This window comes from Argiope bruennichi, chromosome X2 (genome assembly GCF_947563725.1).
Source record: "Argiope bruennichi chromosome X2, qqArgBrue1.1, whole genome shotgun sequence".
NCBI classification, from domain to species: Eukaryota; Metazoa; Arthropoda; class Arachnida; order Araneae; family Araneidae; genus Argiope; species Argiope bruennichi.
In genome coordinates, this window is record NC_079163.1 from 66,124,862 (window position 1) to 66,146,681 (window position 21,820).

Below are 21,820 nucleotides of genomic sequence, written 5' to 3' on the forward strand. Positions count from 1 at the left end.
AGGTATAGAAGCAATGGCTCTTTTATACCTCTCATCAATGGAATGAAATATTTATGAAGGTTTTTAATTTTCTTCCAATATAAAAATAAGAGGAACTCTTATATTAAAACATGTTTTCAAAGGGAATTTAAGGGCTGTAAGAGCTTTTTTTAGATGCAGAAAGAATTTCAAATTATTTTGCAAATAATTTTCGATTTAGAAAAGTTCATCAAAGATCAGGTAATTTTGATAAATTTCATAAATTTTATTGCTTATTTAACCTAAATCTCATTCGATTCGAACATACAGTTACTTCTCTTAAATGCTAAAAGAATATAGTTCTTCTAATCGATAAATGAAAGAACTTTTGTCAAGCTTTAGAAGAGAAATTCTTCATTTTTAAGATAGAAATTAGAAGTGCTTGATTTTTAAAAAATATATATATATATCCTGTATTATCATTTAAAATTCCTATAATATCCGAAATTCTCATTTAAACTAATACTTTAAAACTTTTAAAGGAAAAATAAAAACTTTTGATAGTGAATGCTTAATATAAGTCGAATTTTTCATGTACAAAGACCTCAATAGACCTTAGTTGTTGCATAGTTTAATAATGAGATAACAAAAATTATAAAATTAATATCAGTGCTTTTAGATACGTACATAAAAATGAAGAGAGTTTGTCTGTTGTTTAATAATTGCAGGATTAGAAGGATAAATTTCCATCAGAAAAATAACACAGTTTTATATTTATTTACTTTTTCCATATGCTCGAAGAAATAATGAAGGGAGACTAGAAGGTGAGAGTGACGCAGGTCTTCTTCTATTTATAGGATCAGGTGAATCATAGAGGGGGGATATTTTCGATAGTAGGGTGAAACCGTAATGTGATGCACGTGCACCGCCTGGTGCACGTTTAATGACGCGTGTCAGTGCGATGCGGAAATGTGAAGAAGTGTGTGGCGACTCAATCGCTGCCCTCGTCATCCGACTACGGATTCAAATTACGAAGTCAGCCACAGGTCTTGTGTAGCTTCAAAAAAATTATAGACATAATTAAACTAAACATAAAAGTTATGTACAAATCTTAGATCATTTCAATATTCCGGATGAGTGGGGGGGGGGCTATGAAGCGTGAGGGGCTTCTTTTCTTTAACGTTAATGCATTTCTTTATTCCCAATTTTTTTCAGACGACATAGAAAATGTCATATTATGGCATGGTCAAAATTATGACTGAATAATGAATTTCCTGTAATAAAAAAGGATTTGTAGCAGCTCCAAGCCAATGACGATTTTTGTGTAAATAAGCAGCAATTATGTAATGTAACTTCGACTTTTGCACAATCACATAGCTTTCTTTTTTTTCTCTGTACATTGAAACTCGTGAGTTCTTATAATTCATTAAAATTTTCTGTAAATATAATAGAGTTTAGTTGTTTTGTAAATTGTCTCGTTAATTTTTATTCTTTGGCAACTGAAAATGCCCCTGAAAATTATCTCATAATAATTTCAGAAGATAAATAAAAATGAACCGAAATCCGCCAAAGAAACTGGTAATTCTGGTCAACGACAAATTTAACTGAAATTTTGATTGGAGCTGCTAAGAAATAGCAACAACTTTCCTACCTGATTATTCTTCACGGATGGAATTATTAGGTGGATTTGCTACGCTCTTGAGTTCTTTTATTAGATAAGCTGAATCAATTTGATCTGATGTTGCATCTTTCAAGACCAAAATTCTTTTAGTATTAATGTATAATTTTTTTTAAATATGTTAATAATACTTAATGTTTTCATACTCCAGTGATTCTTGTAAGTCGTTTTTTTTTCTTTCTGGGTATTTCCAACTGAGGAATTTTCTGTTATTATAGATAAATAAATAATTTTTTCTAGAGCAAGATTCCTTTATCTTGCGCCGACCCTTAAGTATAGAACATAGCTATAAGTCCATCCAGATTATAAAATTAAAAAGAAAAAAACCATGTTCAAGGAATGAAGCGAGAAATGGGTAGGAGCTAAAAAATGCGTGAATGGATAAAATAAAATATCATGTAAAAGTTCAAATGTATTGATACGTGGATTTTGGCTAGTTAAAAATTCGTACAAGTAGTGGAACCAAAATATGTGAGGTACCATGAATTCAAATTAAGAAGATCACCAAAAAGACTGCAAGTTAATGGAAGTTCTGAGAAAAGTATTTATGGATAAGCTTTAAAGACCAAACTTTGATCGGATTAAGATGGCCTAGAGAGGAGACCCAAGATATTACCAAGGTTATTTTTTGTATTTAAGTTTCATTCGTTTTGCCAACTAAAACACACACTTAGAATGCATGTCCACACATAAGTATAAGAAAGAGGCTGAATATGAAATTCATTTGCAAATATTGCAGCAGCATTCTCATTTCCTCGGATGCCAACATGGACAGGAATCCAAGAAAATAAAATATCAAAATCATCCTTTGTAAAGTAAAGCGAAAAAATTGAATCTGAAATAGAAATGAATTACGCGGAAATGAACTGGTGACAGCTTGCAGTTTAATTCAGTTATATTAACGTCCCGTTTTATAGCAACACTAGGGATATTTTGGAATGGACCTCGTAATTTTAAACCCCGGTCAGATGACGAGGACGACACCTGAGGTGGCACCCCTCTCCAAATTTCCACACCACACCGGAGGGAGGATGTTTTGCCCCGACGGATTTAACATGTTACAGACCACTTACGCGACTGTTCTTCGGTGTAATCGAGTCTTGAATCTGAAACCTTCCGGTTTGGAAGCCGAGACCTTACCACCAGGCCACCGTGATCCGTGATAGTTTGCAGAAAACCCTAAGAGGTTTCTGCACGCTTTCTTTCTCTGATCTCTTTTGAAACCATTATTTCTCACTTATTGAAGGGCAAGATGAATTGTAGTAGCTTCGGAGTCAAATATAGAGGAAAGCATGTGGAACTTCTTACTAATAACTTCATTACCACAGGTGAAGGCGCAGCCCACATGGTCATCAGATTTCGAATCCTCTGGAAAAATAAGCATGTAGTCATAAAACATTTGTCGTTGAGATTTAAAAGTGGAATTAAAATCCAGGTTTGGAGTGTCTGTCTTTGAGAAATTTTAGATGGATGCAGCAAAGTTATGTTCTAACCATGGAGAAGGAAATTTTCAGATGCAATGAGCAAAAAAAAGTATTTACACACCAGATGAATTTGTTTTATCACATTTAAATAAACATAAAAGGAGCTGCCGATGAAAAATATGCACTGTATTTATATAACAAATAAATATATTAAATATTAGAATTGATAATTTTATTTAAAAATGTGAAAACATTAAAAAGTAACATTTCTGATGCCAAAAAAGTATTTGCACACTAGCAGTGAGAATAAAAGTGTAACAAATATTGAAAGTATAAAACATTCTTATCCTTTGTATTCTTATCCTTTATTAAGATTACTGCTTGCAAGCGTATGGGCATTGATTTATTCAGTTTGTGATATGTTTCGAGGCTGATTTTTAGCCGTTCTGTCTTAAGATCAACTTTGTTAGAAATTTTATTTTCCATATTTGTTTATCCAAAATATGCTACCAATTTTCGATTGGATTGGGGTTTGGTGATTGTGGCGTTGTTTTCAATTGATTTTTTTTCTTTATATAGCACTCATAACCTTGTGATGTACGCCATATGTTTGGGATCATTATCTTATTGAAAATAAAACAAGTTAGCAACTCTTAATTTTGAAGAGGTGTTGGATAAATGACCTTGCAATATACTAATATATTGTTTCGCAATCATATTGTCTTCAATAAATATCATTTCACCAATTCCATTAAAAGACATACATCCCTAAATCTTTATATGACCTCCTCCATACTTTACAATTAGTCTCAAGTTTTTTAACGTAAGGGACGTATTTGACACTTTTGTTTCCATTTGATCCGAAAATATAAAACCTATTTTTGTCGGAAAAAATAAGATTTTCCCAAAACTCTGGTGATTTGTGGGCATAAATTTTGGCAAAATCAGCTTTTTTTTTTTTTCAGATTACTAATTTAATTCCTATAAATATTGAAGCGTTTTTAAGTAATTGTTTCATTTTAAATTATTTGATACTTCCATATGAATATAGATTTAAAATTAAAAATTCAACAATTCGTTGTCTGAGACAGACTCGTTATTGTATGCAAAGGTATTAAGCTCAGTTCTTGGCACTTTGCACTCTCAGGTATTTAGTGTATAGTAAAGTTATGAATACAATTAACAAAACATCTTTCTATAAACATTTTATGGAAATATAAAGTTAAGGATTCTCCCTTTTGGTTTTATGTTTGTTTCTTTTACGTGTGATTATTTATTATTCATGCGTTCTTAAATGTGGCGCATCTCTGTGTTTGATATCTAGAATTCATCTTTTCATCCCTGCTGCGTATCTCTGCGTTTGATAACTAGCATTTATCTATTCATCACTCGGCGTATCAACAAATGACACTGTAATCATTTCCGAACATAAAACTTTCAGTGAAAATGTTCGTTTTCCGATGCGGTCCGCTTTTCAGTCAGCCACTGTACTAATCAACACAAGCAAACATAGAACTGCAATTTTCCAGGAAATATAGATTCTAATGAAAAAAAAATTATCTTTTCTTTGAGACATCCGAAATTCGAATCTCTTCATGTTAATTCCATCTCGTTTATTTTTTATGAGTACTTCACTTTTCTGAAAAAAAGTATGCTGATTTCAGCCGTTCTTAGATATTGAAACTTTGGCGAATGAATAATCTAGTAACAGGAAAAAAATATTAGAGTACGCTCCCGAGTATCCGGCCTAATGTGGCGGAAGGGCAGACCGGTTAATAAAAAAAGCCGGATAGACCAGGATTTTATGAACTCATTTTCTTTTCCCATCAATATCAGATGACAAATTTTCTATATCAAAACTCACTGTTATAATACGTATTTTTTTCACTTCTTATTAGGTACTAAGCCTTCCATTTATCTCAAGCCACGTAGAATATGAACGCGGTCCGATGAATCATATAGAATCAGTTGCCGGTAACGTGACGAGTTAAAATAGAAGGCTCTGTACTGGTAGTTTATATACGTTTATGTACTGCACTGCACATTTCAAGGATTTATTACAGAAAAAGTAAGTTAAAGAATATAAATTGTTCACATTTTAACATAAATTCTCTAATTCTTAACTAAAATGCAGGAAGCATAAAACATTTAGGCAAATTATAGGCCTAATTCTTAAGAAAATTTACTCAAAATGATTTTATTTTTCACTGATAAATGATCACACAGATATGAAAAGGTAACACTAACGCTACTCTTTTCCTGACATAACTTGCATTTTGCACACGACCCGTAGAAGGATCGTAGCAAAGGCCCGCTTGCAAGGCTTTGGCTATGTTGCCAATGCAACGCATTGCCTTCCCCATTTAATTACGATAAAAGAAAACTAGGTGGGATAGTCGAGAACAAGATTCCCGGAATACTGTACTTTTAAGAAGTATCTTGCATACAAGTTTGCTATTCATTAAAATGTTTCGTTTTTAGCGATTATCCCAATTATAATTTGTGTCTCCTCTACTCTCCCAATGAGGATTTTCGAGACACGTTTTTCTCCAATTCCAGAACAGGCGTCTCTAGCTCTTTTACATTTAAGAGTGGAAATTAATTCAAAACCAATTGTATGTTCAAATGGACATTCGAACTCTTGTGAATGCGAGATTTCTGTAAATAATTATTTCGAAGTATTTCTTTTATATATTTTTCTTTGTAAATAACTATTGCTCTATTTGAATGGCAACAGACTGTATATTGTGATTCGTAAACAGAGGTTATCTCGCCTTCATCGATAAAAGTAGTGGATGTTATTGTGAATTTCTATTCGTTTAGAATGCAGTTTCTTTTGATGATTCTCATTTCAGCAATTGATTTTTTATCTCATCAATGCAAGAAAACTAAGGTAGGCATAAACTTTCTTTATTATTTTGTCTTTGCACCTGATGAGTTGTGATAGTTTGTAAGAATAGGGGCATATATAAATAATTTCAAAAACATAAAATGAAATTTTTGTCGATTCTTTCATCCTTGATAGTTCCACCGTGCTTGCATCAGTGAATTTATTGAAAATGCAACCAATTAGGCTTGTTCAAAATGTCTCGGAGGTACCTCAATCCATAAAGATGAACCTGAAACGAAACGATTGATTTTAGCTTTGTCACCATTAACCTTTCTTTTCCTTTTCTATTCGGATGAAAAGTTAAGAATGCATCCTATGATAATTATTCTAAGAAATATCTGTATTTTCGAATTTTATAAATATAAAAAATTATTTGAAAAAATACCGATTTCGCAGTAAAATATTTATCTCAAATAATTATGAGAAACATACTTTTCCTTTAAAAATTGGGAGTCAGAAAACCAACTTGCAAAACTTTAAGCAGTTTGCTGCAATTTTATAATTATTTCATAGAAACCGCAAAATTCCATTCTGATTTCTAAAAGAACTTTCAATGGCATCTTTGAAAACAATTTTTTTTAAAATTATTTTTGGACTCATTCAAATAGATTCCAGCAGTTGTGATAACAATTTTTGAAAGATGCAAGAGTTATGTCTAATTTCAGTGTTCAAACTATTCCTCGTTAGTTCTATATTTGTTACTTGGGGGCCAAAGTTCTGGATATTTTTTATAAATCAATGAAGATACGGTTTTAAAGTTTAATAATTTAAGAAGAATCAATTTGGAGGAGGGGGAAGAAAACCTCCTCCTTGAATAAGATTCGCTGAAAGCAAATAGTGGTGTGTTTCTATCCGAAAGATAATTTCTTCTAATAGCTTATTTAAATCACCTTTTCATGCAGTTGTTGAAAAGCTGAAAAAAAAAAAAAAAAAAAAAAAACGAATTCATCTCAATTCATTTTTTTTTCAAGGTATCTTCAGAACTATAACTATTAAAGAAACTATTCTTCACACATAACTATTAAAGAAACTCTTTCCTACAATGAATGGCTACCCAGAAAACAAAGCGAGCTCTGCAGAGTAGTCCATTCATGTAACTAACTCTCCGACAAATGTAAATCCCGCCTTGAGGGAAACGGTCCAATACATAATCCGAAAATTCAAGATTACTTATTAGGTAAAGCACTATTGGTACTCAGCGGCTGCTCATGTATAGGTACTTCAACATTCCACTTAGAGCCGTGGTGGCCTGGTGGTAAGGTCTCGGCTTTGGAACCGGAGGGTTTCAGGTTCAAGACCCGATTCCACCGAAGAACCATCGTGTAAGCGGGTCTGGTGCACATTAAATCCGTCCTCTCACTGGTATAGTGTGGAAGTTTGGAGAGGGGGTGCCAGCTCAGATGTCGTCTTCGTCATCTGACCGCGGTTCAAAATTACGAGGTCCGTCCCAAAATAGCCCAAGTGTTGCTTTCAAATGGCACTTTAATAAACTAAACTAAATCAAACTCAACGTTCCACTTTTTTTTCCTTCCTTTGAGTAAGTGATTTTATTTTGATATTTAAGTCTATCTGAATTTTACAGTAAGTAATCGATCTTTTTGTGAAAAGCAAGGATGTTCTATGAACTGAGAAATATGGCTCTCTGTACAGAGGGGGAAATAATTGCGAACGAACTGTTCTTTTTGTTGGTACTTAATAACATCCGAGCGTATACGCCGTAACAGAGCGTTGAAGTGAAGTCAGTGCCGTGGAAAAATTTTTCCCCCACTAAAATTTGAAAATTAGGAAATGAATTAATGTAATTAGAATTAATGTAATTATAAACGTCAAATTTGAATGAAATTTCTTGCAATCCAAATGATATTTTTGATAATTATAGTTGCAAATGTTGAATCTGAAAGCCTCTTCAGAATTTTCGCCAATCCAATATTGTGTATGATTCTATTTGGAATCGTGATTCATAGTTTCAGAAATTTATTTTTTGAATAAAGCTTCAAGAGACTGAATTTTTTTTTGTAAATGTCCATAAGTACGTCTCCATTTCTAAAAATGTTGCAGCTTTTCTTTAGATAAATGTTACATTTTTTCCTCTGAATTCTGTTATAACAATAGATCCTGACCTTTGCTTTTAGAAATTACTTAAAAATAAAATATTATCTATTTTACATATACGAATCGAGATGGATTATATACAGCCGCTTTAATTTCAACTGTAAAACATGTTTCAATAATCATTAATTTAATTGAGCATCCAGTTAAAAGTTTTCTTTTCAACAGAAGAAAAAAAAAACGCATTAAATTACTCAAATAAAATTCATAACTAATAAATATCATCTGATTTTGCTTGTTTTTATATTATCATTAAGTTTTGATATTAACTGATAAAAATATTTTAATTATGCACCGTGATGTCATTTCATTGTTCATTTGGAGGCTGAGAGCATTTTTATAATGGTAGAAAGGAATGAGGGGGAAACAAACTTGAAGCTTAAAATTTTTATTAAATAATTAAAATACTTACTTATTTGAAAGGGAAAAAAAGTTATTTTGTTAACTACTTGCAGTAGATTGAAAGAGATTTTAAAAAGATGATTCAGATATACATCACTATGCAGTAAAGAATTAAAATTGACCCAACTTCAAAAATTACACGAGCCGACCCCTACTATGGACAACAAGCAATAAAAAGAAGGAAGCCAACCACCTGTTGATTGTCGCCAAGCCGAATAGTTTTGGCGAACTTTCTCTTACTCGGCAAACCTACGGAGATCTCACGTGGTTGCAGCAAGCGGTGGTTTCACAATTGAAGTAGAAGGCAGGCAAAGTGGTTAGGAATCCCCGAGAATCCATTTCGAAATATTGGCAACCGACTTGGCTTCGAACCTGGATACGATTATGGAAGTGCTGGAACAAGTCAACTATTCCGACAGTGATTTAAGGGATATTTGGGACACAGAATCATTTAGTTCGGTCAGTGTTTATTTTTGATTCCATTTCTTACCCCGAGATAAACATACGGCGAAGCTTCAATCTATTCTAAGGATGAAGCTTCTGTACTTTTCGGCAATATTTCTCTCGATGAAGTGAATGACGAGGATTTCATTTCAGAAATCCCCATTTTCTTTCATATTGTCCGAGCAGCGAGTAGGGATTTAAATAAACGTGTTGTTGCCGCATCGTAAAAAAGCCGGTTCTCTCGGTCGCCGGCTTCCATGTGTTTTTCTACTCGCTGCACAGTTGGCTGCATGTTTGTCTCGGGTTGCTTGCTTCATTTACTTGTTCTCAGCTAAATCTTTTCAATATGGGAAAATCAAATTGCACAAGTTTAAGCGAAATTTAAGAATTGGTGCTTCATTTTGATACGACTTTTTGATGCTTACTATTATTTATAAATGGTAGATTTTTAGCTAAATAATCTTATTTAAAAGGTACATTAAACTTTCTACATTTAAATCAAAGGCAGTATTTTGTGCTCTAAAATATATGTAAAATTTTTATGATGTATGTTATTTTCGCCTTAAAGGATGAAACTATATTCTTTTCGAATTCATTCTGAAACATCTAAGCATTTCATGTTCTAATTTCTAGTTTTGCTCGTTGAAAATTCATTAAATTCATGTTTTATGAAATTTCTATTAATGCGTAGAACATTTAGCAGTATATATATAATATTATAAAGTCGTTTTTGTCTTTATGTTCTACAAAATGTGCGATGTCTATTTTGATTTATTTCTGTTCATACTTCTGAAACATTTAATTTTGAAGTACCGCTTTTGAAGTATAGTTGAACAGTCTTGAAATGCTTTTAATTTTACACCTTTTAGTTAAATTAATCTATAAGTTATCTGGTCAGTACAGTGAGGGTATGTTCATGTCATGTTTTGAATATTTTTGTTGAAAATAGATTTACATTTCTTTTGAACTCGTAATGATAATCCATTTACGAAAAGATATTACTACTTCTTAGAAAATTGCAAGAAACTTCTTATTTCTGAAATACTTGTGCAAAGTTATTTCATCATGAGGTTTTGTTAATTTTCCATGCATGTATTTCTTCCGGACTTCTTTAGTTTTAAAGGATGTCTGTCGGACACAAATTTCTTCGTCTCCCTTGACCCATATAATTACTAAAGAATAAAAAAAAAAAAAAAAAAAAAATACATACCAGGGAGTCTTTCTGTCCAAAAAGATAAAGAATACTGGTTTGTCAAGTTGATCCCTTGTGCTCGTTGCGCATATGGATGAGAAATAATTGTAACGCAGAGCAGTCTTCAACTCGTTTTTTAATACAAATGTAGTGTATAAAGATTGGCAGAACAAGCAAGTGTGCACATTTGTCTTCTAATGCAGCTATTTCTTCATTCTGAATATTAAGCTCGTATGGCAACTTGAAATTGCAAGATTTATTAATTTATATTCATATGAATCTTTGCATATGGTAGTATGCTACAAGAAAAATATTGACTGGAAATCAACAGGCACGTTTTGAAATTGTTCCAATATGAGCTGAAAACGTGACTTAGATTTTATTTTATTTGAAAATAAGAAATCTTACGAGATTGGTTCTAGCAATATGACTATTTTTAAAACTCTTAATAGAGTTTTTTTTTAAATTAAATATCTCACTTAAATTAAGGAAACAATAAGTCTATTCATATATAATTTTGATATATCTGATGTTTTCGTTAATTTGGTAATTTTCTTATTTTACTGAAAGCGATTAAATATCGTTCCTTTTGCATTACTTTGAAAAAATGTAATCATTTTTAAAGGGTTTTTATGCGTCAGCTGAAAAAAAATTAATCCCCCTTTAGTTTTATTGCAGTTATCAAATTATAAAATATTGAAACAGATACCCAATATCAATTTGCTGTACTATTGAGGAAAAATCATTCTAGTGGATTTGCAGAAATTTCGAGCTATTTATTTTCCGATTTCTGTATATCAGCGTGATTTTCAGTCACGAAAACAACTCTGTGGAGGTTTTATCTAAACTAGCGGATTTGGCGGAAATTTGAGATAAGCCTAGGAGATGAATGGGTCGTTCTGGTAAAATAGAAACGAGATAAATTATCGCAACTGTTGTTGATTTTGAAAAAAAGAGCTTTTGGTTTTTCCGTGTCTGAAAGCTTTCCAAAACACTTGCGGGCGGAAGTAGAACATTGTTGTATTGAAAAGCTTTTCTTTTATTCTGCTTAGATGAAAAATAGCATATGTTATATTTAAAAGCACATTTTATATCAAAAGGATTAGCTGTCCAAAATTTCTGTATTTAAAATATAATTTATTCTTAACCAAAAATTGGAGAAATCATAAAATCATTTATTCAGTTTTGTGTTATTCGATATGAAAATTATTCTTAAAAGAACGAGCATTATTCATTCAATATATCTTTTAATGATTTCGACAGCAAATTAAAATCGAAGGGGGGGGTGAGGGAGGGAGCAGTCCAACAAAAGAAAGTACAAGAGATTGCTAGTCTAGTTTCTTAGTTGAGATCAGTTCCGAATTTTTTTAAAATTGATGTTCATTTAATGCTGGTAAAACAAACTTTAATCACTGATATTTGCAAAAAAGTATTTTATCTTCCTCAAACTTCATTTCTCTAAATGTCCTGAATTATATCAAGATTTTAAGATTCACATCTTTTTTTTTTATTAAATCACTCATGAACAAATGCGAGTGAAATCTTACTGTTAGTACTGTAATTTAAACATAAAATAAGAAAGAATTTGGTCGTTACAGGGTATTAAGGTTTTAAAGCACGAAAATTATTTTTTATCTTTAGGAAGAAAAAACGTAATGTTATCGTAACTTTATTCAATGCTTCAAATATATTTTGTTTAAATTTAAAAAAAAAAAAAAATGAATTTTCTTTCAGTGAATCCATTTAAACAAATTAGGTAATTAATATCATTCTGTACAAATACTTTTTGAAAATTATTTTAATTTTGATAAATGATTTTTATGTAGTACCGATTTTTAAAAATTGAATTTTTTACAAAACCATTTTATAGTTTGGAGAAGAAACTCGAATCAAAATATGGTGGCATTTTATCTCGGAAATACATAATGTAGCTTTTTCAGTATTTAAACGTTAAATATGTTTTATAAGGTTACAATTCCTTATAATAGCATTTTACCTTTTTCAAAGCTTTTTCGCTGTCTTCTGGTGAACTTGTCGGAGGTAATCTCCAACATCCAACTGTAGTTGGAAATTGACTTGATATTCCATCTTCCCCGATGTATCTTTCCATTTCCATTATGTGCATATAAAATCTAACACCTTGCTTCTATTTGAACTACGTAAATATTCTGAATAATATTTAAAATGCGAACAAGTAAGACTTATAAGCTGCTATTACTTCCTAATATGTTGACATTTGCTAACATCCTTTGTGCAATTGATTTATAATTTGAGTCTCTAGTTTTCGAGAAAGCTAGCTATTATTTAAATGTATTGAGACTTTTATCTCGTTTATTCCATTTTGAGCCCCAAAGTTTTATAATTATTTCCTGATGTCGAGTCCTGCGAATATCTCTTTATTCAGTATTGCTTTGGATAAACTTAGGGAGATATTCGCTTCATTTTGGTAATGCTTTAATAAATTGTTTCATAAGCTTTAATTTTCTAAGAAGTGATGGAAATAACTTTTTTTTTGATTAATCAAACTTTTTGAACATGCCGATCATACTTAATGTGAAGTTTTTCTTGTGGTCCCAATTTCATGCCAAATAAGCAAAGTGCAATTTTTCTACGAAATCTGAAATGTTTCATTCTCTAAAGTTGCCATAGTACCAAATGTAATTCCTCTGGGTGCCGCTTTTCCAGTGATGGATTTCCATCTAACTAAACTAGAAGCTATCTAGAGCCGTTAGGCTAAGAAGGGCTTCAGACAGGTCCATTAAAGTGGTAATATTAATCTAGTTTACAAATTAATTTATAAAAAGTATAAATTTTAATTATATACTGTAAGGATTTTATTATTTTACAAATGGTCAGATCCTTATCTTTTTATTATGTTTGCTTTGTTATCTCTATTTTTAAATATTTAGTCTGCTTAGTCAATATTGTGTACAAGCGTAGGTCCCTCTCAGACTTAAATCATAATAAATAAGATATTTTAATAACTGAAATGTATAAAACATTAACCTAAAATAAATCATTAACATGTTAATTAAATTAAAAATGTGATAATTTCTTTAATGAATTTTAGTTTATTTTTAAAAAAAGAGAGCCTCATAATAAGCACTGCCTAGATCCGTTACTGGGTTTTTCACAAACAAAAGCGACAAGCACTCGTACTAAAAGTTCGGATTATATACATTTGTTTAGCACTGAAAACATTGATAAGAGGAATGATGAAAGAGTAGATTGGATTTAGACAAATATACACCAAGGTTAATGCACATTTATCCGCAAACTCGTGATTCCCTTTCAATCTGGCTTTTCTGACTTTAGTATTATTTAGCAGATAATTTATCAGTATAAAGGGAAAGCCTAAATAAATATTAGTTTATTCACCCTATGATAGAATTTTTAGTAAAGTAAATTATTTAAAAATCTGTTAATATATTTAATATGTATAAATAAATATTTGTTGTTCATAAATACACAAACTCTCTGTGCACATTGGATCTGCGATTTGTGATAAAACTGGCATTTTTCATATTGATTAGCATTCAAAAACATTTATTTTTAAGACACACAAGACATTTTTTTTTTTTTTTTGGCACACTTACGCATTTCAGTTTTCTGTATGATCAAGTATATTAAATTATCCAAGCGAACGAAAATTTGTTGCTCTTTTGTCATGCGTGTACGTAATTTGATCTCAACAAAATCTCCGCAATAGAATCGAGACATATCCAAAAATAGCGATTTTTTTTAATGAAATGTAGAACATTTTTCAAAGATTTGCTATTGAATGCTTTTGAATAGCTATTTCCTTTTTTTCTAAATATTTAAATGAACAAAAGAAATTTTAAATAAATGAAATGATTATTGGAAATAAGCTCTCAAAAGGCTTATCAGTAAATACTTAATTTAGATTGACGTTCTATTAATGCCTGTTTCGGTGATGTGCAACAGAAAAATTGGAAGTGGGGGGGGGAGGGGAGCCTGTTTCGTTGTCAGAATCGCGGATTGTTATTTTTTTTAATTTGAAGGAAGAAAGTTAGTTAATAACTTTTGACTTTATGGCAAATGATATTTTTGTCAATTTAGGGCAATTCCGTGGTCCTAATTCAGACCCTGCCTTAAAAAAAAAACAATATCGACTTTAGTCTTCGAAGTAAAACTGAAAATTAAATTTCATTTTTAATATGTACGTAGCACTTGTGTCGCTTTTCAATTTTCTTGAATGTAAACAATAATAAAATTAAATCGATGCAGTAAATCAATTTAATCTTGACGATTAATGAATGTTGAGATCGTACGAAATCTGTCTTAAATGTATGTTAAAGAATAAAATTTAAAATTATTTTAATTTAATAAAGAATTTTCAATTAACCAAAGATCAATAATAATGGTATATTAAAATGATATACAAAAAAAAATACATGTTTTTTATAATCAGTAACCAAATGTACAATGAGAACCAAATTAATTGGTGCTATCAATTCATGGAATAATACTTTTTATACGATTTCCATTTATGTGAAGTGAAAGTTCGCTTTGGATGTTTCAGCAATCTGAATTCGTGTGTGTCCCATCTGCCTTGATATTTTTTTCCATTTTTTTAATATCTTGGATTAAATATCACTCCTTTTTCATTAAAATGATCTAGATTTTATGAAAATATGTCCAAGTGACTGGTAAATAAAGCTTTAGGCTCGTATTAGCACCTGTTTTCAAAACTTTTAAGAAAGGTTTGAACAAATTCTTCATTGTTTCCCCCCTTTTTTTGCTCCCCCTAGAAACAATTTTTAATTAAAATGAAACATGACATAGTAGAAAATATCGGGTAAAAATACCTAAAATTTTGGATCTTTGACGAATTAACGAATTTGAGAACATAAGAATTCCTTAGCTTTTCATCGCTATATTTATTGGATGATCTAAAAGTTGTTTCATTAGACCAATTTCTGTATGAAGTGGTGGGGAAATTATCTATTTGTAAGCCAATCGCTCCGTGATAATTCTCGTATCTATAATCAGCATTTCTCTTAAAGGCCATTTCACTTTTCCCTTGTGATTTCCGCGTGCCCTGCAATCTACAAGAAAATGAAACGAGTGTACTTCTTTGATCCCCTTTGTTGTCCCTATTGGAAGGATAAGCAGTTATTTATTTAGCTCAGCGCAGATAGAAAATTGATGTTTTTGATAGAACTTCTGCCAGACCTTTTTAACATTTTATATTCTTTTAACTTTTACATAATGAGTAATTGGAAAGTGAATATAGTTATTGCTGTAGTACAGTAACCCAGATTTCACGCTTCTGTTCATATTGTTTCCCTACTCAAAAATTGCTATTGCTACAATATAAAAGCTCTGTATATTTATTAAAGTTTGGAAATTTTTTCTCCTCGCTGGTTTTGTACGATGTTATTTTAACACTAGGTTAGTTTAGGCATAATTTTAGACAAGCTTAGTTTTTTCCCCTTTAATATAGATTTTATCGGTTCTAAATCTTACTTGACCAAACTCTTATATCGAAATATAAAATTCTCCTCAGTTCTGTATCTTATTCTTCTAAGTTCTGTTCAGTATCTTCTAACGCAGGATCAACAGATGTGAAAGCTGCTATAGGAAAATGTGCTCACTATGCGGCACGTCCTTTGGATGACTGCATCCTTTTCCAAATCAGTGTATTTGGTTTCTTGTAACGATTCAAACTTTTTGACAGATATATATATAAATTAAGCTGTATACATTAGTGATTGTAAACAGCGTTGAAATGTTGAGAATATGCGTTATTTCAAAAACTTGTAGCAATATGTGAAAATAAACATTTTTTAAATCAGCAATCTCAAAGTAGCCCAAATCCGTTAAAATTTCCTTGGCAACATTTTTTTTGTTGCAATATAATCTTTATCGGGAGTATTTTACTTGTAAATTAATATGGACTCAAGATTTTCACTAATTGTTATTCGTGACATTCTTTACTATCTTCATTTGCATGCTATCCGTTAACAAGAATAGAATTCAACTGTCTGCAATTTGACCCACTAAAGTATTCAGAGCGTTCAGTTGATTGAATTGAGGAGCAAATGGTTTCAAGTGCTTATTTTCCATGGCATCCCCCTTCCCTTTTCCTAACTTTAGACTTTTTTTTTTCTCCTTGTCTTGATATACAATGGAATATGCTGTCTGCTTAAAATTTTTCTCATTGCTACTTAGGTTTCTATATGCAGTAAAGAATAAAAACTAGCTAAATATGTTCGTTTTTGAATTATCAAAATATATGCACAATTCAAAGGACTACCCATATCTGGAATTAGAGTGAACAATATTTTGGGCCAAAAGAATTTAAGCATTTTAAAGTGAAAACGTTTCCACATTTGAACTGAGTTTACTAAATATAATCAATTGAAAAAATTATGAAATGCAGCAGAAACACGCAAAAATAAAATAAATAAAAGCGACAATAAATTGGATGATTAATGTCTTCAATTTACTCGATTCGTAACATCATAGCATACTTTTAACCATATCATACAGAGTGTCTTGCCATGAAGAGTTCCATTTTAATTCCAGCAGAATACTGAAGACTAATGACGAGTAGCAGATTGCACCCCTTGTTCTCACTGGAACAAGTCAGAAGAATTAATCTGATCAATCCATTTGACATTATTTTCTGTTTCAAGATGGGAATCTAAGGATTTGCCTCGTGAAAGCAGCACTGAATCACTGAAGAGCGTGAATATGTGTATGGCCAATCATCATGATGCCTTACGATTCCTGCACATTACCTTCTGAAAAAGAATCTCGGGACACACCATCTGCAAAATAATACATACTGTGTTTTTGATTCTCCCCAGTTGAATTGAAATGTGTCACGTTTACAGAGAGAACACAAGTCCACTCATGGTCCTTTCAAGAACTGGGTTAATAGCAGAACCTTAATCAGGAGGGTGACGGATGGTTAATTTAGTACATTAGCCAGTGTTTGTGAAAAGAAGCGGGTGGCGTGAAAATGTAAGCGAAAACATTTTATTCCTAAATCTAGTAGAGAAGATCTGAATTTTTTTTAAGCGGCTTTGGGATTTTTCGAGGCAAACAGCTTCATTAGTTTTGAAATTGACGTTTAACGTTGTTTCATAAGTAATGGCTTCGAATCCTGATTCAATAAAAAATATATCATTTATGTGGTTTTGGTGTATACTAAATTGAAAATTTTCCTTTCTGTTTTGGAGGCTTCGAAATTTAGAGATTGACTACTGTTTTGTAGTTTCTAATAACGGTCATTAAGCTTTAAAATAGATATTCATCTAACAAGTCATTCGTTTGCGAATTCTGAATAGAATGTATACAGTTTCTCCAAGTATTATTTGAAATTGTATCATATGTGCAGTTTTATTTATACATGACGTATGTTGAAAAACGGTTCCATTGTGCACTGTAGACATGAGACATCATGTATTTAAGTACACTTTGCATCAAAATGCAATACCTAAAATGTTAGGAAGAACTGTTAATGTGTGTTATGCTAGAAATGTTAGAATGAAAATCTTTAAAAATTTACCTATAGTGGTTAAGTTAGGTGGTTATTGGTTAATTTTCCTGAATTTTTCCCATGCCAGCGAAAATACAACAAGATTGCATCTTTTACTTCCAACCATACACCATACTTTACCAAAACAAATGTTTCCATATTGAAAGCTTATAAAAATCCTTTTCACCATGAATAACAACGAAGTGCACCTTTCTAGATTTGTATATTCAGGTTTGGTGCAATTACTTGAAAGATGACGCAAACTATGTTCATAAGTTCTAATTGCAAACTAATAAAAATTTGCTTCTTTTCAGCAATATTTGCCCTATTTAAATTAATGTCATATTTCTAAGAATGTAAGTTTTGTCTCTTCATTTGTCAACACAGTATGACTGTAGCAGTGGCCACTGAAAACGCGCCACTTACAAAACTTAATGCCTAAAACCAAATTTCTTTTATCCCAGTAAGCAGAGACTGTCTTCAAATTCAGAATCTTTACTGAAATCAATCCTATATGCTTAAGATCCAAGATTTTATCAGAGGCAAGCAATCTTCTATTTCTTTCAATCCATTGCTTCCATTCATCATAAGCAATACATTTTTTTTTTACTATGTTTGGTTATTCCAATAGAAAATGTCTTTCATAAGTTACTGCGCAGAAAAAAAGCCTTTGCTTCTAATTTTTAAAAAAACATTGTGTGAAATAACTGATAATTTCATACTTAAAAAAAAAAAAAAAAAAAACTTTTTTATACCTTCGTTTCATGGTTTACTTTAGTTTCTGACTGTATAAATAAACATCCTATTTTTCCTGAATTTTCCGCATTGTTTAATCTTTGGTTACAATTACGATGCATTCGTTTCCTCATCCAGCTCTAACAAAGGCAGTTTTTTTGTGCGTAATACAAATTAAAGTTTTCAATGAATAGGGCACCGAATGTTTTGCGACTTCTTGCTGTAAACTGAATGCATATTTTGAAATTTCGCTGTTCAATATGTATATTCATAAAAAAGCAAATAAGTCCATAAGTTCAGTTATATATTCGAAGTATGTATAGTATGTTGTGTTTTTCTACATTGATTGTAAATGGGCATTTCCGAAATTATAAAATTATAGCGGATGATAGTTCTGAGAAAAAAATGATTTTAAAACCATTTTTTTTATTTATTCAGTAATAATTCAGTTGATTCAGCAAATAATTTATTTAGTTTAAATTGATCAACATCTTGACATTGCTAGCAGTCTGGTATTCGCAAAAGTCAATCTATATTACCATACATTTAACTAAATTTAACCGAATTTGTTTCATTTGTAAATATCTTAAGTCATTGTATCCAACTTCTACTACATTGTACGGATTTCTGCTAAACTTTGTGCAATTATTTATATGATTATTATGTGCATCCGCTACAGCCAATGACGGCAGGTATAAAATCATAAAATACTATGAAATGTACAAATTCTGAAATATTTGGGAATGTTTTATTGAGTAGGAAAATATTCCTTTTTGAAAATTTCTAGAATTCCCCAAAAATTCTTGAACATTTTTGAGATTTCCAGATCATTCTTGAATATTTTTTTAAAAATTATTGCATTTAAAAGAATTTAGAACATTGCACTATATCAAGTAAGATCATGAAAATTATCGATCATTCTGGACATTCCTGAGCATTAAATAGAATTCTGGAATATTTTGCATTTTATTAAAATTCTAGAATATTTGAGAATATTTTCGAGCGCAGTTATATATTGGAGTTTGTAGACACTTATTGGAGTATACAATATCACTGCAAAGTACGAACGTTCATTTTAAAACTGAAACTTCTAGACCAGTATAGGATTTTCAGAATGTTTATGGATCCTTCTGGAACATTCCTGCTATAAAGAAGGTACAGAATTAAATATATATATATATATATATATATATATATATATATATATATATATATATATATAACTATTTAAAAACGTGCGAAATGTCATTTTAGTCCGATCTTAAAAGTATTTCGAGGTGTACCATTTTCTTGAGAGAGTAAATTCGGATCATAATGTTTAGTAAAATGTTCGGCAAGGTTATCTTTAAAAAATTTTTACATTTGATGATGCCTAATAAGAAACGTCGATTTAATTCAACCGAGTAATGCCGAGTATGTAAATGTTACATGCAATTACTTTACGCTTTACATTCGTATTTATAAAAAAGAAAATGGCAATTTGTGTGTAAAGTCAATAACAACAAAAAAATGACAGCATAAAGGGATGTTTAATATAAAGAGCGAAAAATGTTTTACATGTACCAGGGTACCCAATAATGGGGAATGCTTCCGGAACCAATAAGAGAGTATGGAATATGCCCCGGAAAAACTAATGCCATATGTTTTTTATGAAGTTGAATAGACTGTATATTTACCGTGTACTTCAAGACAACTAATACGAAATCTAGACTTGCTGAACACTAAATTAAGTTTCAGATCTGAGTTCTAATGAGGAAACTATTGAAACATTCTGAGTCGAGACTCTTGGGGGAGAAAAAATGAAAATTCTCCAATAGGAATTTGCTCCTTACAATACTCTGTGCTATTTGCTACCTTCTTTAAATTTCCCCCTTTTTCTCAAAAAATTTAAATTTAATTGAAGCAATTTTTCTACTAAATAATTAATAGTCGAGTTTTTAATATTTCTGTAGATCCTTGAACAAGTTAGAGCAACGGTCAGTTCAAATTGATAGTACCAGGCGCGCAGTTTTACCTAGAGGCGTTCCCATTGGATGACCTCAGAAGCCCGAAGGTTGCCTCTCTAGTTATTTGTAATTACAATAATTAACCTTTTGTTCACGTCTGATCTAGTTTTAGGAGAATGCCCATTAGGTGACAAGTCGCTTGTCATTATTTCAACTTAACTACAATTCATAATTAGTACATTTAATTGATTAGAAAGTAATAATTGAAAGAAATAGTGCAATTCTCATACGATTGACTTTCTTATTCTGAATATAAGTGAGCGTTTGAGTGCACAATAAAAATTTTTAAAAATTCTGATGGATTAAAATTATACTTGCATTGGCAAGTATTAACATTTTCATTCAAAGATAACCCAAGAATAGAAGAAAACATGGTTAAAAGCAATTTTATGCTCACTCTGCTAAAAATAAATCGCCATTTTCTTATCTTTGAAAGGAAATAAAAAACTGTAAATCTTACACTGTTTTCGATCTTTTATTTACTGTAGTGTATGGTAAGATCTCGACATGGGGCCGGAGGGTTTCATATTCGAAATTCGATTTCACTGAAGATCAGTTGCTCATTAAATCTAACGTCGTGTGTCAAATGCACTCTCGCTCGTGTCGTGCAGATGTTGGAAAAAAGGAAGGGGGGGGGGGAGGGAGGTATTAGCTCGGGTGTCGTCCTCACCATGTCATCAAACGTGATTTAAAATGTGATCAGTTCCAGTATTCGTCCAGGTGCTCCTTCCAGAAGGAATATTAAAATAAATAATCTAAACATCAAAAGACTATGACGTCAATAATAAAAATTAAGCATTAATATAAAAAGGGACAGTGATGCGACATAAATAGCTCTCAACTACCCATTTCACGTTACAAAATGGTGGATATCCATATTGCTTATAATTTTGCCTTTTCAAAGTTATTCTTCACTAATTTTGTAATTAATTCTACGAAATATCTATTGCATCTTTAATTAGAAAGAATGAAAGATTTGTTTTTGTATAGTCTATATCTAACCTTTATATTTAAATCTCTTTAAATAAGTCGTTGGAAAGTAAAAATAAATAAATAAAAAGGCTTAAAGGTTTTGCATGTGATACAGAATAATTAAGGAGCAATATGAAACTTCCGGAATATAATGCTTTTAAACTCTTTCATTTAAGTTGGTTTGATTCATGATTTTAAAGATGGAAGTTTAAAATCGACTTTTCACTCACTTCTGGATGTACTAGAGTTTTCAAATTTTGTGCATTTAGGTGTTATCAGTGAAGATAAACTATTCTTGTAATTTCAAAATTTGTCAGCTAATCATTAAGGTGTACGTTCGTGATAATTTTTTTGAAAAACGTTCCAAAATAGCTATTTTTGAATTTTTTCATAAAAAAGATTGGAAAAACATGTCTGGAAACAAAATACACCAGATAAGGGACAAGTTTTTTAAAAGTTGGGGAAAAAATGAGCTTCTTTCGGCTAAAAAGAAGTATAAA

The 21,820-nt window shown here is 31.1% G+C and overlaps 1 protein-coding gene across 3 annotated transcripts in view; it reads left to right on the top strand.

Moving 5' to 3' along the window:
- Nucleotides 1-5,840: 5,840 nt before the first annotated feature.
- Nucleotides 5,841-21,820, top strand: part of LOC129960106 (cyclic AMP-responsive element-binding protein 3-like protein 2) — a 144,728-nt gene continuing 128,748 nt past the window's right edge. For 2 of the 3 annotated variants that reach the window (XR_008783532.1, XM_056073229.1), the window contains exon 1: nucleotides 8,755-8,920. Coding sequence is in view for 2 of the 3 variants with exons in the window: in XM_056073229.1 (XP_055929204.1) it covers nucleotides 8,846-8,920 (75 nt within the window). In the remaining variant the exon portion in view is untranslated. Of the gene's footprint in view, nucleotides 5,954-8,754; nucleotides 8,921-21,820 lie in introns of those variants that run through there. The other variant, XM_056073231.1, reaches the window with a different exon arrangement.